We start from the raw sequence: 25,131 nt of genomic DNA on the forward strand, positions 1-25,131 counted from the left end.
TCTGGAAGGATATTGTAACCACGCATTTGCTGTCTGCAATCTGTCTTGACCATGCAACGTCGTAAGTTACTCTTGATACAAGACCACAAGCCAAATCAACACCAACAACAGTACCATCAGTATCAACGGAAATAGAAGTTATATATCCACTGAACAGGACTGGAACCCACACGAAATCTATCCAGAGGCACAAGTCATTCACTGGTTTTCTTGCACTCAGTATTGTCCCATCAGGAAGCTGAGCTAAATTGTGAGAACAACAACTCAAAGATATTGGAGGAGACCACGCCGTGTCACTATATTGACGCGTCACCATCGACCCATCACTAGCCAACAGACCGTATAATGTATCATTAGCCATTACAGCGACAGTTGTTACGCAGCAGCTTCCTGGCATAGGTCCACTCCAGGGGGCATTTGGATTTGAGCTTGGTTTTGTATAGAGATGGTTATTATCCATAACACCTATAATGGTACCGTCTGGCATTGTGTCTATAGCCAATACACAGCAGCTGTTTTGAAGTGGTCCTGTCCAAACCCCTTCTAAACCATCCCGTATATACACTTGATTATCTGGCTTGATGCCATACAGTGGTGAGGCTAAAATAGATACCAAAAGGCAGACATATGATTGATAAATGAGCTATAACACGAACATGCTAATATATTACAGGAAATTGAAGTAAATTACATGCAGCAGCAGAACTCTCACTGACTCGCAGTGATAAACATTACTATTCTTATACAGTGCAGTAGAAAGCGACATCTGTTTACAGGTATGCTTACACATAGACTTGATGATTTTAATGGCTTCAATCGTTTACTTTCCAACTCTTATGCAACATGATTACTTGGCTTCTTCTACATCCAAACTGGCATCTCTCTGTTTATTTGTTCTGCATTTGAAGTTTATTTTGCATGTGAAGTTGTGTATGTACACAATGTCATGTAACAAGCGGGGAAACGCCTAGACAGTTTCAATTTCCCTGATAAAATGAAATGAGATGAGATGAGATGAGATGAGATGAGATGAGATAAAATAAAATAAGATAAAATAAAATAAATAAAGAAGTAGATCTGTTGATTCGAATGTTTCCTTACACAAAAATGTAGAGTGCAATTAGCAATATTTTAATTGAATGACACATAATTATATATTTTCTGAGAGACGACTTGTACATACAGATGGATAAGCAGACAGACAGACAGACAGACAGACAGACAGACAGACAGATCTAGACAGGGAGATGGGTGGATGTATGGACACACGGATGGACAAAGACAGATGGGCGGATGGACAGACATGCTATGTACAGACATGGACAGAGAGTGTGCATCTGTGTAATAGATTGACAAGTTTTGTTGTTTTTTTCATAGAAACAGACTTACCTTCCATTTGAACGAATCGTTGCATCAACAGCAGGAAAATGATTATCTGTTTTTGTCTCATGTTGCACGTTTCCCAGTACCTGTACTGTGAAGGCAATCTTCAAAATGAACTGTTATTCTCTATTAAGAAAGTATTTAACATTATATATCATGTATTTAAATATTTATGGTGGACCTTGAGAGAGATAAAAATATCAAGAAAACAGCATAATCAACTATCTACTCACTTAATTATATGCAAATCTACAAATACGTATTATTATTATTATTATTATTATTATTATTATTATTATTATTATCATTATTATTATTATTATTATTATTATTATTATTATTATTATTATTATTACAAGTGAAGGGGTTTAAATATTATATAATAATGAAAAATGTTGAGAGGACTTTAGAGGAATATCACTTATGGTTGTTGTGTAGGAGGTGTAAAGGTTGACATTTTACACCCACAAGTAATTGTTCAACATTTCCCATTCAAGCTTCAAGTCGTAACAATTGGGAGCTTGGTACTTGCCACGTATATGAATAAAAGTATAACAATATTATTTTATTTATGACTAAATTGGCACTAGCACTGCAGCCCAGTGAAGATCTCAATTGTACAATATTACCCGAAGCATTTAGGCACTAATATTTGATTGACAGCTACGGTAGCGGTAGCGATGACTCAGATTTTCACAAAACCCCTTTGATCTCTGCTTACGATTTTTCAGGCAAACTTAAAATCACAGATTATCGAATTCCCTCTGGCATAAAAAGTACGGGTCTTGGCCTCGATATCGAGATTATCTTTCAGATCTGAGGTTATTAAAATACCCAGATATTTATATACACTAACATAGGTAAGTTTTCGACAATTTAAATAAATAGAGACCTGGTTTACTGGCCTTACATTTGCTTGAATTAACATACACACGGGTTTTTTTCTCATTGAAGAATATTGTACACATATTGCCATATTGGCCACAAGTATCAACAAGCATTTGTTGACTATTAGCACCTGTTGAAAAAATAACCAAATCATCAGTATAAATCAAATGATTTACTTTGTAGCCACCAATAAGGCAATCAAAGGGGAGAGCTGAAAGATTGTTACTTAGTTTGTCCATATACACTGTGAATAATATAGGTGGAATTACTTCCTTGCTTTACCCCATTTCTTGAATAAAAAGCTTCAGATAAACATCCATTCCATTTAACAACAAATTCTTGGTAGCGATATATATATGCCAAAACCTTTATTAAAAAGGGCTTAACACTCTCGCCAATAACTTGTCATAGAGAATATCATGGCGAACATAATAAAATACTTTTGAGGCATCCATGAAAGTTACAAATACAGGTGTGTTGCGACACTTATAGTAACTCAAAATCTCCTTAAGTACAAAAATTGCCATATCGGTGCCGTGCTCTGGTTTAAAACCAAACTGATTATCAGTTGTAGACAGACAATCCGTACAGCGATTTAACCAAACTCTCTCCAGAAATTTAGATGCAGTAGTTGCCACAGCTACAGGACGATAATTTGATTTATCACAGATGTCACCACCAGGGTCTTTAGGAATTGGGACTAGAATAGTCGTCATTAACTGTCTTGGTACAAAACCATGTATACGAATAGCAGTGAAACACATGGATATCAACAAAGAAACTCTAGCCGGGGCATCAGGCGTAATCCCATCAATACCAGAAGAAGCACCTGTTTTTAAATCCTTAATTAAATCACATATCTCGTCTTGGCTCACACGCATGTCGTCACAGAATTGATTGTTTGGGATAACAGGTGTAAAGTCTTTGCCAGTTCTAGTCAAAATAGCCTTGTTGTGTTCCTTCCACATATTAACAACATTTGAATCACCAGTGCACCCAGCCACAGATGATGGTGCTGGTGCTTTATTTGTACGTTTGGAAACCTGCTTCCAATAAGACTTTGGGTCATTATTTAGACTTTGTGCAAGAGCATTTGCTTTTAGCTGATTTTCTGCCTTTCTACAGTGAGCAAGCTGCCTTTTAAATTGCGTTCGAGATTTCCTCATTAATTCAAAGAACGGGCCATATTTATGAGACCATTTTCTCTCCAGATCAGGAAGTCTGTGCGAGCCTTATCACAGGGATCCTTAACTAGTGTATTCCAACCCGGTATGGTGTGTTTGTTGGAATTAGCGGAAGGTGGTATTCATCCACATCAACTCTGAAAGACGAGTATGTATCAAAGCGTGTTTTTAGTTTGTACCCATCCCGAAATGGATCAGGACCACACACCTCATTAACAAAGTTCTTAATTTGATCAACTGAAGTATCTGGCATAAGTCGACTGATAAAAACATTTCTCAACTTAGGCTGTTTTTCAGACACCGTCAAATAGTGAGTAGAGTTTCCCGAACCTTGAACGATTTGCCTAGGAAAGTTTCCGGGCATGAACTGTGTTATTACTTGATTTATTCCTTTTCTTCTTGACCACAACTGACCATGTGTCATTGTCCGTTGACTTTGATGTGTTGTTATCGATACTTTTTTCATGATCAAGATCGTTTGGAAGAGCTACATTATCCTCCTCGAAGGTTTTTTGAACTACCGTTCACGATGAAATCTTTTTTCTATTTACAGAACGACCATGATTTGTTTCCATGGCCGCCTCATTTGCTTCAAGTTTGGCACTTACATTTTCCAGTTTCTGACACATATCTCTAACCATCTTCAGAAGTCCTATATAGTCGACATAGTCTATATCAATTGGGGGGAGACGATGGAGTTGCTGGGCAACAAACCTCTTCTGAGTTGATACTGGCAGATCGGCTATACAATCAATTACATCACGAATTGTTAGCATGTTTTTTCGACGTAGTGGACCACTGTCACCTGCCATCACATAAACGACAGTTTTGGCTTCATCTGTTTCCGATTTAGTGTAAAAGTTCTTGATGACTTTCTCCATCGCAGCACCCGTCATGCCCGAGTCGAGTTTATTTACTATGAAGCATGCAAGTTCACAATTAACAAAGTTATCTTTGGTGGTTGGCATATTGGTTGAATGGCCACCAAGACGGTTATTGGTAGTAGTAGTAGTAGTAGTAGTAGTAGTAGTAGTAGTAGTAGTAGTAGTAGTAGTAGTAGCAGCAGCAGTATTATGACCGAGTGCTAGTCAATAATACTGGGGGTTGTTTACAGAGTATAGTTTTATGAGATAGAAAGAGTAGACACCGAGTGCTCGGCACTGATAGTTGGGTGATGGGAGAAAGACCAGCGAATAAAAAATATTGGCATACAAAGGTGCTATGTCATATATCCTCACTTTAATGTCGAATTACAGACGCTACTAAGGTTGTACGGATAGCGGTTTTGTGTCTAAGGAAACATTTAGCCGAGAGAGAGAGAGAGAGAGAGAGAGAGAGAGAGAGAGAGAGAGAGAGAGAGAGAGAGAGAGAGAGAGAGAGAGAGAGAGAGAGAGAGAGAGAGAGAGAGAGAGAGAGAGAGAGAGAGAGAGAGAGAGAGAGAGAGAGAGAGAGAGAGAGAGAGAGAGAGAGAGAGAGAGAGAGAGAGAGAGAGAGAGAGAGAGAGAGAGAGAGAGAGAGAGAGAGAGAGAGAGAGAGAGAGAGAGAGAGAGAGAGAGAGACTGATGAGGATGAATCAATAATACTGGCGGTTCAGATATCCCATATCAAAATGTATGGCCGACTTAGACTCAGTTAACTTTCCTCTCTTTGCATATCACGTTCAGTCCTGTTCCAGTAAATGAGTGATCACATTTATTTTCAACAAGTGAAAGGTCGTCGTGAATCCGGAGCACATTGATAGTAATATAAGGTTGGTGAGTTCAGTCACCTTTATTCTAGACCTTGAGTGTTATTGTAATAGCCATGTTCTAATTAACAATAGACATCTATGAATTTGATAAAAAGGTGTATCCCTGCATATATTTATTTTCTAATTACAGTAGTGTTATTACATGGAGAGAGATAAGTTGCAGAGATGGACAGACAGACTGACAGACAGACAGACAGACAGACAGACAGACAGACAGACAGACAGACAGACAGACGGACGGACGGACGGACAGGCAGACAGACAGACAGACAGACAGACAGACAGACAGACAGACAGGCAGACAGGCAGACAGACGACAGACAGACGACAGACCATGTTGACAAGGTTTCTGAAATTAAAATTTGTGTATAGTATTTACTATTTAAAGGCATCTGTTTTGTTTCATCTGATTATTAATCTACAAAACTGTGCTTTCATTAGAAAAATTTGTTTAATGAATTTCTAAGTTATAATGTAGAGGGATCCTTTCGGAAAATTCCAAGGTTTGGACTAGAGTCTCTAAATGATGCCAAACATGTTCAAAAAATCCAATATTTACTATTGTTCACCACTTGCAATTATGTATTATAAAGCTGATAACTCACTACACTGTGTTACTCTAAGATTCCTTGATACAGAAATAAACACAATGGTTTAGAGGAGGGGGGACTAGGTCGTATGTCTTTTGTGAATTTAGTAGTATTCAATGAATAACTCACATTTGGGTTAAGGGCGATATCAATAATTCAATGTAGAATAAAAATACAATCGTTTTAGTAAGGCCTCATACTCCAAAACTAGATTTGATTCACCGACAAGACTAATCAACTTAATAGAGTTAGAAGGCCATGATATGCTTATATTATATTAATCCAGTAATTATCAAATAACAGTCATGTATTGAGTAGTGGAACATTCAGACAATAACAGAGATACCTGTAGGCATATTATTCATCTTTAGAAATTTAATTTAGACAATAAGACTTACACCATGCATGTGCCAAGTTGAACAAAGAATATGTATATTCATTCTCCCTCTCTCCCTCCCTCCCCTCCCCCCCCCCTTCTCTCTCTCTCTCTCTCTCTCTCTCTCTCTCTCTCTCTCTCTCTCTCTCTCTCTCTCTCTCTCTCTCTCTCTCTCTCTCTCTCTCTCTCTCTCTCTCGCTCTCTCTCTCTCCCCCCCCCCCTCCCACAGTGGCCAATCAGCTTATGGGAATATTTTCAAATTGCATTACCCACTTTGAATAGCTATAAGTAGCCGAGTTGGTGAGAACTATTGCAGTCACCGATCAGCAACATAGATAGGGCAAGTTTTTAATGTATATTATATTTTTATTTTCTATCATTTCAATAATGTACAAATGAAAATCCAAATAATTACTTTATGACCAAACACAAAAGAACAAGTAAGTAAAACTGTTCTGCTGTAAAATGTTCCATTGGGGCGCGTTAGTTCTAAATAGTACTGATGTGCCTTTTCGCCATTGAGTTACATTCTTCTAAAATGTTCTATGATCTTGTACTTGTATTACATTCACTTACGCATTTATACAGACCCATCTGTATTGATTCACTACGTGGAACATACAAGGCAAAGACTTTGTTTCAATATGGTGTCACTGTTTAAATCAAACTGTGCATATCTTATTTTCATGTCAATTACTGCATGAAATAGAACTATGTGAGCATTTCAATCCTGTTTTTTTCCAACGTGTAACTTTTTTAAGTATAAACAAGTACCCCTAGAGAGAGGATTATCTTCTTTTTTTGAAAGATTCTTCATAATGTTTTCCTACCTAATTCCATGCTAAATCTGCATCTGTATTATGTAAAATACCCAATAAATAGTAAAACATAAAAGGTCATTAAAATAATATAAAGACCAAATCAGCATCTTAAACAGAATGTTCCAAATGACGAAGATATGACAGAGAAAGGAGAAACATGACTACTGAGTGACACTCATGACAAACACACAACTGACAAATGATATTAAGAAAGTAAAGGGCAGACACTGTGTAATGGATGTTTGTGTGTTATCTTTGTTTTGTCTATTTCAACATAAAACCTTGTGATCACTAATCAGTCTCACTGACCTTAATACATAATTTAGTAGCATTTGCAAGGCTACGACAAAATCTTCGTTAATTAACTAATAGCGGAATTACCCAAGTGTTTAGCAGTTATTAGGTCCTTGTGAAGGCTGCATCTCCATAGTCTAAGTAACTGGTACTTTGGGTGCATATGGCAATTCTCTACATTTCTTGCCAGACTCCAAACAATCATATACCCATTTCTCAGTAACGGTATGGAATTTCTTGCGACGGCCTCTGTTCACTTCGTTGAGATCTTTGAGTCGCGTCAAATCTCTGAAAAGAATGACATGACCATGTAGTGATGAGGAAGTATTTACAACAGAATGACGATGATAGTTCAGTGAAAGGGAAGCAAGTAACAGTCAAATCAAGTGATTAAAAATATCATAATTAGCATTGTTTTTGTCATCCTTTGTAACCTGAGATACATATATAACAATGGAAGTTGAACTATCAGCTTGGTAACAAAGATACGAACTAGGACTATTCCAAGTAACACTGAAGTAAAGCACTTTCTTTATGTGCTGCACTCATTTATAGCATTCATATTACAATGAGTAACACTGAAGTAAAGCACTTTCTCTATGTGCTACATTCATTTATAGCATTCATATCAAGTGTAAAAGTGTACTGTATCAAATTGTTTATTTACAAGCCTATCATGTGGTCTTTCTAATGTGATCAATTAGCAAATGTAAACAGTATACTTTTACACTTGATATAGATGCTATATAAATGATTGTGGTACACACAGAAAACGCTTCACTTTGGTGTTATGGGTTGTACTTGATATGGAGGCTATAAACGAAAGTGGTACATACAGAAAACATTACACTTTGATGTTATGGGTTGTATTACGTGTATACAGCATACTGATATAAACTATCACTGTGACAGCTGAAGTAATTAAACTCACAGTAGGGTGGAATTGGTGATAGTGAATTTTGAAAGTGGTGGCGGCGGATTCACTCTCATTCAGTGTTTACAGTATTTTGATTGCAGTGAGATTATATCCATGTTACCAGAGTATGGCTATCGGTATCACCTACTTGTGCTTTCCACCACAAGCAAAGTCAATTTAAACGAGTTTAAAAGAATGATCCCAAAAATTACCGTACACATCAGGACCACAGATAAACTGTATAAACTGGTCAATGCTATCGATGTCACAGGGGTCAGGAGGAATAAATAATTTTTTTTTCATGATTTTCCAGATTTCTAATAATAAGCCTATCCATACTACAAAATCTGATCTGGATCCAATTCGATTTACCTGTCCATACTTGTGGTTACTTCGTATCTGATTTGAATTAACTGATCCGGATCAAAGCCTACTCTGGGTGGTGGTTTCAATCCTGATCAAAGTAATTTGCAATTGCAATCAGTTAGGCATAGTGTAGACAGGTGTATTCTTAAGTGAATTAGATGATAAGTAATCCAAATCAAAGATGGTACATGTGTGGACAGGTACGCTGGTGTAATTTGAATCGAATCTATCTTTCAATTTTTTAAATGTAGACGGAAAGTGGCTTCAATGCAGATCAAAGTGATCTGTATCAGTTTAATTCAGTTTGGATCCGGATCAGATATGGACAGGGCTCTTGTTTTCTCTAGATTTCCCATTCTCCAACATCTATGATTTAACCGAAGGGGGCAGGTGAATTTTACGCGAATATTTAGTCATCTTTTGACTACTTTTACATTCAATAAAGATGATAGTATAAATGTTGAGTGTAAGTTCTTCCCTGTAATTAGTGACAAAATAAGAAATAAAAACAAAGACAGAAATGACACTTAACAACAAGAAAACAAACCTGCTATCACAAACAACATGAGTCACATTATCTGTTAGTTCAGGTACACATGTAGCACCATAGAAACGAAGTTCAAGTCCAACCAAATCCAAACTGCAATCCTTAATTTGCTGTAGAAGAAACCAAGTACATGACGTCAATTTGTGGATTTAGTTCTCCTATAATTCAGCTACACTGTGTTTGTACATTGATCAGTTAATTTGATATCATTCTCAAATACAATATTTTGCTTTGTTCATCCAAGGAAAATATGAGTGGCATAAGGAGTCATGTCACTACGAGTCTAAGATGAGATATGACAAAACCCTTATACAGTAAATGTTGTATTTCTATCAAGAATGGCCTTAATAAAATGTACAAAGATGGGGGACAAAATTTCTCCCTGGGAGCATTGATTCTCTATGATCGTGTCACATTATGACGCAACCATTATAAACAGTGCCATCTATCACTGAGTCAACAAGACTTCAACTATTTGATGCTGAATGCTCTCAGTCTCAGTTTATTAAATTTATTAAATTATGTTGTGTAGTGGTTAAAGGTCTGGTAGAAGGGTTTGTAGTGAAACAGAAACTAAATTAGTTTTGGCATGTAACTTGGGCAGAAAAAGGCAAGAATAGAAGGAATGGTTGAAGAGAAAAGAAGGCGAGACCGGCATAGGGATGGGATATTTTGGTGACATCAAAAAACATGAGACTGACAGATGTCAGAAGTATGACAATGACGCGACTTGTTTTGTGTACGTATGTGTGAAGAGGGTCAGCCAAAATTAGCAAATGGTGACTAACTGCAGAACTGATTAACTGATTGCTTGAATTTCTCTCAGAATGGAAATAATTTCTAACAATATTACTACTAACTTACAGTTGTTGGTTGACTGACCACTTCATAGCGATCCAAATACACAGTACAAATCCTGAACAGTCCTAAGGGCGATTCATCAGGAAAGTATTTATATTCTATTTCAGCTATATCTTCTGAAGTCACTTCTGCGACGTTACCCTGAAAATTATCAAGCATAAACATTAATAACAATAGGACAAGTACCACACCAACTTTTGGTGCATCACAAGAAACTATGTCATGCAAAAAATTAGAAACATTCCATTAGTTTTAAGCATGGCTTCCTTACCCATGAAAATGACCAACTTACCTGTTCCTCAATCTTTTTGAAAATCTCAGCCAATTTTGGTATTGAAACATCCTCTGTATAACTGTCACCATGGCGATCATACTCTAATGCAAATTCAGCTGCTGTATCTGGGGATTTGTGTATCATATGTGATGGTAACCATGGTAAAAAACGCCCTTTCTCCTGAAAACGTAATCAATATAAAATCAAATTTATATTTGTTATAACACAATATATGATGTAGTTTGTTGTAAGGTAGAATGCCTGTCTGGTGGATCTAAATCCCTGAAAGCCCTTTGAAATATCTACAAAGTTTCAGTCTCCAAAGTTTGTCAAATGAAAGCTTGTTCTTGTCCTATCATGTAGGTAGGTTTTGTGTGAGCACCTCTGTCTTTTTGCATATCTATAAACACAAGTGCAAGACAGTATGTGAATTTAAAGTATTAGCATATCTGTATGTCAGTATAGTTACTTCCAATAGTACCATGAGATTATATTGTTACTGTAACAACTAACTGCACCATAGGATCATACTGTAGTAACTTACTATACACTCCAGGAACCAGGACACTTTCACAACATCATAACTGTCTCGGCTGCAAAGACAAATTAATCAGTTTGTAAAAAATACATAATTTTTATATACACTTTGAGATACACGGAAGTAATGACCCTGGAATGTCACTCAATTTGGGTGTTGAAGCAGATTGCATACCATAATAACCTAATACTGCTAGATACAAATATCCACACACACACACACACACACACACACACACACACACACACACACACACACATATAATATATGCACATACACATGCCGTACACACAGTGATACAAGTGTACAACTAACAAACACACACATATACAAGTACATACACATCAGCATACAAATGTACACACAAGCACATACATGCACACAAACACATACTCGCATGCACACATACAAATGTGAATGTACAGAGTACACTCACAGACACACTACCTATACCTTACACTGTCATACAGGTAAATGATCATACCTGATAATATTCTTTACTTTGACAGCAACCTTTTCAGCCAGGACACAATATGTGTCACTTCCAGGATTCTGTACCACCTCTCCACCATGCTCTGCTATTTTCTTCTCTATATCAGGCTTGGGACAACTAAATGGACCATTGATGACACAAAACTCTCTACCTTCAAACATCTTGGAGACCTAGTGAAAATAATTTTTTTATAAGAAACCCAAAAAGCTACCAAGAATACCCAGCCAAGGTGTATATCCTACTAACACCATTGCTCCCTTTCTGGTAATGACTTGATGATATTCAATATACAACTGTTACTGTAACTGCATCGTCATCGCTTATTTTCACATACACACCTATTTACATGCATATTCAAACCAGGTATCAGTGGTAGGTTGCCGGGGGTAACATGGTACATGTATGTCATATACACTTCTGTAATATCAATGTTTTCATGTATCTCAAGTAAGACACATGGCATCGATCAGCCCATTGCAGTAAATCCATGATGCAACTGGTTTTATTTTACAGAAATGTTGCCAAAAAGTTTGGATTATCTTCAACAAGTTGCTGACTCTTGGTGAGTAACAATATTATATATTCAACATGAACCAAGAGTCCTAAAGCATTCATTACTATTTTTACATTTTGGATACTATTTTTACATGTTTGGTTGTTCTTTTTTATTTACCTGTTTGACATTGGAGATATCAGCAGCTTTAAACTGTGATGCAATACCAATCACTTTCTGTGGTCTGGTCATTACACGAGCCTTCTTCTTCTTAGGCTCCTTGGATTCTTCTAGTTCCATTTGACGATTGGCAAGTTTTCCACCACCTTTCTGCAAAGCAAATAATTATCATGACAACATTTTATTTTATTTTTTTTACCTCTTGTTAGATACTTTATGATATACAGAAATATACTGCTTTAAAAAAATGCCTTCATGTAGACTTGCACAGTCAGCCCCCCCCCCCCACCCCCCCCATTTCACAATTTTGTAAAGTGACCAGACTTATCAAATAATGGAATGTAATACAAGGCTCTGTACTTCCAATATGCTGTGCCAAGTGTTATTAATCCAATTCAGTTGTTTACTTTCACTGTTTGTAACAGGTTCTGGTCATCCACAGTCTGATGTCAGTAGTTGTTACATAGATTGTTCATCCATTTGTCAATTGCTGATGAGTGATATCCTGATAATATCAGTCTGTATATATCTAACTAAACACCATATTGGGCCATCAAGCATGGCTTTGCTCTCTCACAGACAAGGTACAACCCATAACACCAAAGTAAAGTGTTTTCTGTATGTACCACAATTGTTTATAGCATCCATATTAAGTATACTGTTTCATTTGCCAATTGACCACATGAGAGAGGCCACATGCTGGGCTTGTAAATAAACCAATTGAAACAATATTTACTTTTTGGGGATATGAATGCTATAAACGAGTGTAGCACATAGAGAAAGTGCTTTACTTCAGTGTTACCAGTTGTGCAAATAAAATGGAATTGGAAGCTTGTTCCTGGTAGTTTTGAAATGCTCTGCCTTATGAAGAAAACCATACAATGATAACTTTCCCTTACTCCTCTAAGTGTCTCCATTTCTTCTACTGTCATACATTGATACCATGCTTTGTCATCTCTTACTTTCTCAAGACGTGGAAATCTTAGCGTACATCCAGTTTTGAACCTGTAAACAAAGAATAAAATTTACAAAACATTAAATCTGATTTAAATGAGTTTGTTGCAGAAGCTACACTCAGTCCAACTACAATGGTGAGCCAACTTGGAGACATGGACTTGAGAAAATGTGAAACTGGGTTTGGTACAAGAAATGACAAGTCCTTTTGTCTATGTTAAACTTTATTACCAATGTTTCGACCTCACACAGGTGGTCTTCTTCACCTCACACAGGAGGTCTTCTTCACCTCACACAGGAGGTCTTCTTCACCTCACACAGGAGGTCTTCTTCAGGGTAGAGTACTATAGTGCATCATGGCAAGCTAGTAAATACCAGCAGTGGGTTCAAACACTGGTTTAAACCCCTATGTTTGAATCCCAGGATACCATCAATTGAGCCATAAGGTCATACTTTATTTCAGAACTAACTATGTCATCAGAGGAGCAATACTTGTTCGATAGGAACTTTCATTTGGTCAAAACATCCCCTCTGCCAATGAAGTATTTTCCACATCACTGTAATCCAAATGTGACATTGGTCTTTAAGCAGGTTGGTATGGATGGAAACATTAACAGTCATTTCTCTGTACAGTACATCAATCCAGCCATTTTAAAGTGGAATTCATACTACCAGATTGCAGATATCATATTTTGACTTTGTGCGAGTCACACATCCAAGTCGCAGATACCCTTTCTAGATACCAGAATTTGAAATATAAATGTATGAAATTGTGAATTGCGTAACAGAACTGCAAGATATGTGAGTGCCAGTGTGGTGTGGTCATGGTATTTGCGTAAGATCTCATAGTGTTCTCTGTAGCAGAAAACATTGCAAGTATAAGAAGTACCCCTTAGTACCTGCATGTACATGTATACTGTCATTCAAGCGTCCAGTACTCATTGTAAATTTCTCTTTATTTATTAAATTATTTAAAAAGAACTTACTGGTCTGATTTGATAATTTCTGCAGCTTTAATCTGTACAACAAACGATTTAGACGGATCAATCCATAAGTCGGGTTTTTCCTGGAAAATATTGTGAAGAAACATAATTGAAAGTATTATTTATCTCACCACATGCTAGCCAATTTGTATACGTCTGAACAGAAAATACAGGATTTATTTCATTGCTGATCTTTGTCATAACGTATCATTTCTTACCTTATTTCCAGAAGCTAACCGGAGATGTGAGGGTGGTTTTCTCTCATCAAATCTTTGTAGGAAAGGTGATAGTTTGCGATTAAAGTCATGCAGCTCTTTCAATGTATAACCAGATCCAACCTGTCAGCAGAATTCAAAATTTAGTCCTTCTGAAAAAATGCTGTCCTTGTCCTATGTATGTATGTGTGTATTGTCCTATGCTTAATACACAAAATACATAATGAGGAGATGATGTCAAATGAACATTAAAAAAAATAATAATTAACTTCTGATATTGTTGAACAGAGTACTCCCACTGCAAGGTATATGAGAATGTGTTGCATGGAATTGGATGAGTCACTTTTACATAGAAAACTAAAGCCCTGTCTCAATTTGACCAAATAATAAGATATCTTTCTTAAATATCATTCCCACATATACTTTCTTCATTTGGCCAAGAAAATACGGGTAACTTAAGGGGCCTTGTCACTACAAGTCACTAGTAGTTACCAGTAAATAAGGCAAAAGACACTTACAATACATGTATGATTATGACATTTTTAAAATTGATTTCTTGTCAGAAATACTTTTATCTATATGTATGTCACTACCTAATATCTACTTACCCTACAGAATGAATGGAAGACTGATGGTTTTTCACCTGGAACATCTGGTGGCTGGGCTAAAGCTAGTAGAAACTGAGATACCATCTGACGTCGAATCTATCGTGAAAAAATGAAAATGGGAAAAACACATACATCAACACTGACAATGTTACAATTGTAATCCTATAACACATATCATACTAATACAGCGCCCCATGACACACAAGTTCAAGTGTGGCATACTCTGGGTATTTGCATGAATGCTTGCAGTGTTCTCTGCACCAGTACTTTCAAAAGCGTAGCATGTGAAAATGCAGCAGAAACAAACTGCAAGTATGAGTGCAAATACCCCTGAGTACCCTCACTGGAACTCATGTTGAATTGTGTTCTGTTACTACATATGTTGATCCAAAACTAAATTTCTGGAAAACTGACATTATGCAATCACAATGTTGTGAGTACATCAACTGATCTATAAAATCATGTGTACACAAACATATGCAAACCACATTCAAATCTATAGTTTTTTACTTTCTATGGCTTAAATTCAAAATTTAACATTCAAATATATATCTGGTTAACAGAACTAGTGACAAATGATGTTATATGATATACAGTCATGTATCCCTCAAGAACATGACTCTTAAGTTGGCTACAGACAACTAGTCTAGTTCCTATACAGTATTGTTTCCAATTGCACCTCAAAATATGATACATTTGTCATAATTTACATAATGTCCAAACATGGTAATTTGTCATGATGATTTACATAATGTCCAAATATGGTAATTTGTCATGATGATTTACATAATGTCCAAATATGGTAATTTGTCATGATGATTTACATAATGTCCAAATATGGTAATTTGTCATGATGATTTACATAACGCCCAAATATGGTACATTTGTCATGATGATTTACATAATGTCCAAATATGGTACATTTGTCGGCTCAGGTTGCTACTTATACACTATTCACATCACTAAAACAGTTGGGGATTGGATGAACAACTTTTTGTGCTGATTGAGGGCTTTTGACCAGACGTGGTTTAGTTAGAAACCACATTGGCATCCAGACTAACAGACAACATACTCATCTCTTAAACAATAACACTAATTATAAGATACAGTCTGGTTGGAGATAAGACACTCACCCCTTTACCAAAGTATGCACCTACAATAAGTAAGTCAACTTCATCCATCAAGTTATCAATGTATTCTGGTTTAATCTTCAACCAACCACTCCCTAGTTTGAAAAAAAAAAAATGAAGTGTGAAATACACTACCTAGTTAGAAAAACAGTGTGAAATAACAATTAGGATTTATCAACTAACCACTGCTTATAGATTGGCAAATGAAATAATTCAAGAAACATGAAACACCCTGTTATAAAATAAAATATTGGGCCATATAGTTGAGTGTGTGACCTTTGACATACAATGGAATTATGGGAGTTTTAATATCGTGCTGATGCATGGCAAGCAGCAGTAATGCAAGTTGTATTTGTTGTACAAGTAATTTTCACTCAAATTAATGTCTACAGTAAATATCAAATATTACAAGTCAGCAGTGTGCCCTCTAAAGATAGCTAAATTTTGTTGTTGTGAGTCCAAATGAGAAAAACTGGCATTTCTTGTGAGTCACCACATAGTAAGAGATAAGGGAACACCAAATGTTGTTGCATCACTAGAAATTGTGTGTCATTGGCTCATCAAATTGGCTTAGAGGGCACACGTCAAATTGGCTTAGAGGGCACACTGCAAGTCAGTGTTGAAAAGTTAGTTTTGTAACAGCACACCTAATATGGTATGCATTTACAAATATTTAGTACACATTGGTATGAATTGAATGTGAAGTTTTTTGAATAATGATTTGTTTTACCTTTTCTTTTGTCTGGTCTGTATGTAGCAGTTGGTTGTTTTACAACGATGCCTTCTTCTCTGCGATCAATAGCATCATTTAGAGCTTGAATGACAGCCTCCCTGAAATGTAACAAGTTATTGAAATAACAATGCAGCTTCAGGTTGCAGGTTTGAGCCCTGTTGCTGCTGTTTGTTTCTGAATGGCTAAAGTCCTTGGGCAAGATTTGAACCACGATTGTAGCTCAGTCAACCCAGCTGTATAATTGGGGATCTGGTAGGATAGAGGTTGCAATGTGAATCCTATGTGCTTATAAAGGCTGCAATGGATTGTATGCTCCTCAGGGAGTTGAGGAAATGTAAAGGGCTGTTATGCTGCCATTGATCTCTGCTAGGGGTAATAATTGTGAGTGCCTTGAGCTCTCAGGAGGAAAGGCATGTTATAAATTCACATTATTATATCAAAATGTGTACATTTATTTGCAATTGAACTCGTAATTGTTAGTTTTCACAAATGATAATCTAGGTTTTGACATAGGCAATGGGGAGAGATTTCTTCTCCACTGTCTATAGTTAAGCTGAAACAAAATAAAACAAAATTTTGGACATATTGTACAAGTCAGTAGAGTTTTACCTTGATGATACTTCCTGTCTTGTTACGAGATGAAATCTTCCTTCAATTGGAGTGAAGACTCTGGAATGATAACAAACAATTATACATCAAACAAAGTACTGTTTGGTCAAAGTTCATTATGTCTTGAAAATATAACAAGTAAGACATGGTTCATTCAATACTATTTCATGTGTTTGTATTACTCTATTATTGTACTATCATTTCTGGAATGTGACCATTTGATTTGATAACCTATGACCCTTGACTTACTTGCTGAGATACTGCAACCTTTCAGTTAGTGGACAGTTGGCAAGATTTTTGTCGTTGAACAGTAAACAATCAAACACACAGAAACAGGTCTGTAGATCTGAAAAATATCAAAAACAAATAAATACTCAAATTTACAAAGAAATGTATAGAAATTGAAAAAAGAAAACTGATATTGTCATATTTTTTCTGAAAATTCTCAGTATTTTTTATCCACTGACTTACCATCATCATCTCTCAATGCCTTGATATCAAAATTTTCACCTTTAGTCCTACAGGAAATAAAGAATATGGTTAACAATAAAAGCAAATTAAGCTCAATTTTTGTTTGCAGTTATTCAATATTGTCGATGAAATTTATGGGTGAATGTCAAACAGAATAGGAATAACTTTGTGTGTGGGAAACAGTTGCATCTGGCTGGGATATACAAAGTGTTTGTCCGGAGCAAAACAATGATATCAAGTAACATTGCTATTTTTAAATGTTTTGCCATTGGCAACATGCTCATTCTAGGTTGCAGTCACTTTTGTTTTGCAAGACGTTTTCCCGTTGCAATCAATCACGTTCGCAATACTGCATGCAGCGGCATGTAATCTAGTGAAACTACTTCTAAGTTCTTGTCTTCAAAAGTACATATCTTACATTATAATATGTAGAAATATATTTGTTGCATTCAGAGTTTAAAAACAAAATGGGCAATAGTGTGATGACAGTTAACAACTCAGTCTTCTGAAAGTAATTTTGCTGGATCGCATGCCACAACACACACTGTTGCTAACACAACTGATTACAACCACAAAACATTTCGCAAAATGGAAGTGGCTGCATCCTACCTAGAGTGAGCATGCCAGTGTGATGACATGATTTTTAAAAAAAAAATTTAATTCTCTAAAAACTTGTCACTCAATCTACTATTTACAGCAGTTACTGTTCCTTTTATTTAGTACTTTAGAGCAGTTGTGTATGTGGGGACAGATGTCATTTGATTGATATTTCAAAAACATTTCCATGAATATATGCATGCATTGACATTTTGCATGAACATAAAAGGAAACAAAATATTGTACCATGATGGCCATTAATGAGTAATAATGTATATTTACTTACATAAAACAGTGGGTATTAGAGTTGTAGGCTACCATCTCACCATCCAGTATGCAGCGTTTTACATCACTTTGGGGTCAAAAATATTGAAATCTTGGTATCATATCGTATACGCGTATCACATATATCATACCATATCACATTACATCACATCACATACCAGATCATATCTTATCATCTATCATATAATATAATATAATATAATATCATATCATATCATATATCATATCATATCATATCATATATCATGAACCATGTCATATATCTTATATCACATCATATATCAAATCATATAATATCATATATCACATCATATCATATCACATCATATATCAAATCATATAATATCATATATCATATCATATCATATCACATCATATATCAAACCAAACCAAAATATAATATTATCTATGTCATATATCATATCACATACTATCTATCAATAATATGACAATTTATATTGCGTCATACATTGTATCAAATCATATCATATCAATATCATATCAATATCATATCATATCATATCATATCATAATAGACTCACCTTTTGAAACAATTAGCTATGTAAGGACTGAGAGATCCATCCAGTGGTGAGGCCCCAAATACATGGGTGTAGTCATGTGATCTGTGATAGAAAACAGAGACACAGTGAATACATGTTATATCTAGTTTTGAATGACTGCTATTATCATAAATCTGATCATAGCACACCATAGCTTGAAAACCAATTAGCAAGCAATATTAACAGAATCTGATCACAGCACATCATAGCTTGAAAACCAATTAGCAAGCAATATTAACAGAATCTGATCACAGCACATCATAGCTTGAAAACCAATTAGCAAGCAATATTAACAGAATCTGATCACAGCACATCATAGCTTGAAAACCAATTAGCAAGCAATATTAACAGAATCTGATCACAGCACATCATAGCTTGAAAACCAATTAGCAAGCAATATTAACAGAATCTGATCACAGCACATCATAGCTTGAAAACCAATTAGCAAGCAATATTAACAGAATCTGATCACAGCACATCATAGCTTGAAAACCAATTAGCTAGCAATATTAACAGAATCTGATCACCGCACATCATAGCTTGAAAACCAACTAGCAAGCAATATTAACAGAATCTGATCACAGCACATCATAGCTTGAAAACCAATTAGCAAGCAATATTAACAGAATCTGATCACAGCACATCATAGCTTGAAAACCAATTAGCTAGCAATATTAACCGAATCTGATCACAGCACATCATAGCTTGAAAACCAATTAGCTAGCAATATTAACCGAATCTGATCACAGCACATCATAGCTTGAAAACCAATTAGCTAGCAATATTAACAGAATCTGATCACAGCACATCATAGCTTGAAAACCAATTAGCTAGCAATATTAACAGAATCTGATCACAGCACGTCATAGCTTGAAAACCAATTTGCTAGCAATATTAACAGCAAGTTACTGACATATGACAGCATGCATGCTATAATGCTCAAGCCAGTAATAGCCACACCATCCAATCAATCAATCAATCAATCAATCAATCAATCAATCAAAAGAATTTATAGAGTTCCATATTCCAAAAGCATCTCTTGTATTTAATGGCACTGGAAACTTAGGGACCATCTACACAGAACATATCTTTTAATGAATATATGGGTAATAGTTTATAGTTTCCTCCAGATTTGCAGTTTATGTTGTGGAGGAATGGCATTCCAAAGATTTAAATTTCAATTTGAATGATGGTAGCATTCAGTATATAAATTTCAAGAGACAATAAGCATCCGATTATAAGTATCTATGCTGATATTTTCTTTGAAGATTGAGGAGACTGGTAAACTAACTATAATGAAACAAGTCAAGCTAAGGTAAGGTGGTAAACTACTGAGTTAATAGCATTGTAGCTGGTCAACTCATCTTTGCTTGACTTGTTTCATTGTAATATACAAACCTTCTTGAGAAGTATTTGTAGTCATCACCATCTTTATGAAGTTGCATACGTTCTCCATCCAATTTGATTTCAATATAGAAACTTCTGTTGTTCATTATCTTTTCTACCTGTATTGATGAAAATTTCATTGATAAAAGTTAACTTAACAATGTCATATGAAGAGAGCGTGAAAGAGACAGACGGAGACAGACAGACAGACAGCGACAGAGATAGACAGACTGAGAGAGACACAGAGACAGACAGACAGACAGACAATTTGCTATACCTACAGCTCTACTGAACCTTTACACACACACATGTACATAAAGCTACAATCAGACATGGAGAGACACAGATAGCTAGACAGAGACCAAAACAATCAGATATGGAGAGACAGACAGACAGACAGACAGACAGACAGACAGACAGACAGACAGACAGACAGACAGACAGAGACAGACAGATAGAGACAGAGACAGACAGACAGACAGACAGACAGACAGACAGACAGACAGACAGACAGACAGACAGACAGACATATGAATGGACACATACATAGACTGACAAGACAGCCACAGCCTTACCTCATCAACATGGGCTCTCTCTCCCAACATTGGACTGAATGGTAAAAACATACTAATAGCAATCTCATTTAGTCGTACTTTAGGATCTTTTAAATCACTGCATACCTGACAAGAAAATATGGAAACAGAGATTACGAGAGTCTGAAAATATCAGGGATTTATAAAAACAATGTTTGTGTGTCGGGAATGTCCCTAAAGATATAATTGAGAGATACAGAACAAGCTGGTACAAATCAGGTAGATTGGAACAAGCAAAATGTGTAGTCACAGCTTTTGATTCAGAATTAAACTGCAATACATTAACATGTCATGATGAACATATACGAGAACACATTATGGTGACCCACATGTGTTTTTGTACACTATTTCCGTACAAAATAAACATTTACTGATGTTTAAATTCTTACCTTTGCTAGACGGTTCATATTCGAGATCACATTACTGTATAACAGTGACCCATACATCCTTCTACAAATCATTTTCCGTACTAAACATCTACATTTGTATATTGAGGTTGAAATTCTTACCTTTGCCAGACTGTTAGTGACATTATAGAACTCCTCGCCATCCTGATGGAAACTACTGAGAATCGACTGCTGACTCAAACCTACTTTTAATTCCTTTTGAAAACAAAAAGTGTAAAAAATGTTTTAGTTGAAAGTAACGCAGTGGTGGTAAAAAGTTGCTGATTTTGACATTCTCAATTGTTTGCTTACTAATTTGTCATCAACGGTAATACAATATCTGACCTTTGACACCGACAATAAATTACTGACCTTTGACATAATGAATTGTTGACCTTTGACACTGACTTTGTCACATTTGATCATTAAACAGCAACAGATTCCTTACAATGTCTTCAAAGAATATTTGTATATTTGAGGCAATTAAGTCACAAATCCAGATCCCTACCTTCATAATCATTCGAATTAACCATTTCTGTTCCTTAGCTGTCGTATTCCGTAATAATTTCAAAATACTCTTCTTGACTTCATCTTTCTGTTTGGCTGCATTGTTACTAGCTATAGAGTCTAAGCAGTCATTCACATCTTTGATGGTAAGACTAGAAACAAAACAATTATACAAATAATCACTCTCTTGTGTTTTGAGTGATACAGTGTTTTCTTTAGGAATTGAATACAAGTGGAGAGGACTTGTGGACCTATGGCACCTTCAGAAGTTATTGATTGGAGGCAATGAATCAGATGTATCTTTCCTGAATGTGTAGACTTAGTTTGCCTCTGGAGTTTAAGAACAGATCAATTACCATTTTGACATTATCTGAATTGGTTTATGGAATTCGTAGTCTAGTACTATACAATGTACATGTAGTCGTTCTCGTTTTCTATGATCTTGCTCTCTTTCTATGTACATTGTATAGTCAAATGGACAAATCTCGCTAAATCTCCTGCTAGGGAAATTATGACCAGTGCACGTCAGTATTCTCCATTACATACTAACAAGCAGCTGTATTTTGTTATTATGTACGGTTTACTACAAACTCAACCTCAAGTAAGATGATCAAGATGATCGTGTAGGGAACTATAGACTATGAAATTGGTAGCAATTTTAATTTATACATCAGTCATAATATGGACCAGACACATAAAGGTACTATGGGTCAAAGGCAGAGAGATACAATAGGATAGAGTAGCGTGCACTACATGTACGTCAATGTCACTTTATAGGTCCTGGAGTTCTCCTTCAAAATTGAAAGGAAACGGAAAGAAATCTACTATATTTTCCTGTTTCAGTTACTAAGCTTTTAATACTTACAAATGCCCCAAAAAATGATCTTGTACTAAGTAAAGTTGTTGTAAAAGGTACTCGAAGATGCAAATGCAGAAAATTAAATAACTTATTATCAAGTTATTGTAATACATAGGTACATGTACTTGAGCCAGAAGTGTCAAAAGTTACAAAAGGATGCTTGTTTTCATTTTTGTAGAAAAGATAAAAAAATGCTTTCCTTGTCATTGATCTCCACTCAATTCTACCACATGAGGGTGCTGTTTATAAACAAGTAAACAACATACCTTCCATGCTGAGGACATCTATTTTGTAGAACAAAGTAAGCCACACTAGCGAAGTCACCTGCTTCCTGTCAGTGGAGAAAAATAACAGTCAAATGTTGTGTATTTTACATGAGTTGCATGCATCAAATACGATGTAATCTCTATGGATGACACAACCCTCAACCACAGTACGTGCAGATTATGCACTCTTCACAAATGTATGTTTGAACAATTCTGTTTCTGTTTTAGCAAAGCTGGCCTTACAAAATGTTGTGGTCATACTACTCAATAAAATACAATATGTACTAACCTGTTTTGCTGTAGGAGCTTTATAGTTGAGTAACTTCTTTGCATCTTGGCTTTCCTTCCCTAAACCCAGAATTTCTATGTAATACTTTGCAAGGGTATGCTGTATTCAAAAATAGAAAAATATAAATGCAATGAGTGTTCTCCAGCATCACTGCCTAACAGTGTGCCCTCTAAGCAAATTTGATGTGCCACTGATGCACAGTTAGTTTAATAGGGATACAAATAGGATTTTATCCCTTAACAGAAATACAAATTGCATCATCCACCATAAATGAATTCAATTACAACATTACTTATACCATGTAAGAGCCATTTAGAACCAAAAATATGGAATATATACTCTGGTTGCTCTACGTCATGACTATGCGTGTCTATGTCATGGAAACGTGTGTCTACGTCACTGGTTCTGATGTGTTCGAAATATGAGTCAAAATGTTCAAAATTACCATTACTTTCCCCAGTTTTTCTTTGATATTACTGACGCTGGTATAATTATGTTATTCTCCAATATTTTTCGTCATTCAGCTAGCGAGTCATAGTGACAAAGACCTCTTAGGTCACTCGTATTTTCATTGGCTGAACGAAGAAAAATATTGGAGAATAAAATGTACTATAAGACATGCACACATACCTCTTTAATTCCATAGGCAAGTCTTTCCCTCTCTAGCTGTGGTAACAGAAGTCTCATTGCTGGGAAAAAAGAATCCTTCTGTTGGGAAAAAGAAGAAATATTTCATCATGAACAATGCAATAAAACAAATCTGATTAATTTGCATTCTACAATCACAATTTTTTTTTGTCTTACTGATGTGTGGCAATGTGTTAATCAAGGAAACAATTGACCTACATGTATACATGTATGTACAGTGATAACCTTGTTGAGTTTAAAGGGGAACACCACTCCAGGAAATAAAGGCATTTCCATAAACTGCATTGCATGGGTTGTGGGGAGTCATATCATGATTTTGTACCACCTCAAATTAATTGTGATTTCAGAGAAACATCAAGTTGATCTTGTGCCTTTATAGGGTATGATTTCTTTGCCATGGGCCACATTGCCTGTGGAGTCGGCAGAAATTAATATTCATGGTTGAACATTGTTATGAATATTCATGAGATTGAAATGTGAAATATTTCTCATGAATAATTCATTGTTCAACCATGAATACTCATTTCTGCTGACTCCCATGAGGCAATTATTTGCTGGAGTGCCATTCATATTGGTTCAGGATCACAGGAGTACACTTGAACAATTGTACATACACACTATACAAATGTATATACAATGTATACATCTAGAGGAGTAGACCAGTATATAAGCTTAACACACACACACACACACACACACACATACACACACACACACACACACACACACACACATATATATATATATATATAGACAGACAGACAGACAGACAGACAGACAGACAGACAGATTTGACTTACCGTATTTGGGTTATCTGTATGTAGACTGTCATGACACTCTCTCCATTTCTCAAGGAACTCTCGGAATAGTTTCTTTTTTGCATCTGTTCCAGATTTTTTCTGTACCCTTTCAAGGAATCCACACAGCTCCTCAAACCTTATTTTTGAAGCAACTGTTTCTGGCTTTGTTCCGTCGCTTGCTCCGGCGGTTGCAGAAGCCGAGCTCATTCTCGTTAAAGATATAAGGCAATCAGACGTTACATGTAACACGAAGAGAAGAAATATGCGTCGACAGCACTTTCTGCTACGGCCCGAGTGA

At 35.9% G+C, this 25,131-nt stretch overlaps 1 protein-coding gene across 1 annotated transcript; it reads right to left on the reverse strand.

Moving 5' to 3' along the window:
* Positions 1-6,599: 6,599 nt before the first annotated feature.
* LOC144450461 (DNA ligase 4-like) lies at positions 6,600-25,122 on the reverse strand. The gene is made up of 26 exons (XM_078141071.1): positions 24,834-25,122; positions 24,016-24,093; positions 23,386-23,484; positions 23,097-23,161; positions 21,973-22,123; positions 21,588-21,680; positions 21,061-21,165; positions 20,498-20,604; positions 19,082-19,162; positions 18,541-18,606; positions 17,658-17,704; positions 17,436-17,532; positions 17,187-17,246; positions 16,575-16,675; positions 15,848-15,939; positions 14,715-14,810; positions 14,110-14,229; positions 13,895-13,974; positions 12,854-12,959; positions 11,955-12,104; positions 11,273-11,451; positions 10,795-10,843; positions 10,269-10,430; positions 9,980-10,117; positions 9,116-9,225; positions 6,600-7,574 (listed from the first exon to the last, which is right to left on the reverse strand). The coding sequence occupies exons 1-26, from the start codon at positions 25,038-25,040 to the stop codon at positions 7,424-7,426; spliced, it is 2,790 nt and encodes a 929-aa protein (XP_077997197.1). The 5' UTR covers positions 25,041-25,122; the 3' UTR covers positions 6,600-7,423.
* Positions 25,123-25,131: the final 9 nt, after the last annotated feature.

This window comes from Glandiceps talaboti, chromosome 20 (genome assembly GCF_964340395.1).
Source record: "Glandiceps talaboti chromosome 20, keGlaTala1.1, whole genome shotgun sequence".
Classification (NCBI taxonomy): Eukaryota; Metazoa; Hemichordata; class Enteropneusta; family Spengelidae; genus Glandiceps; species Glandiceps talaboti.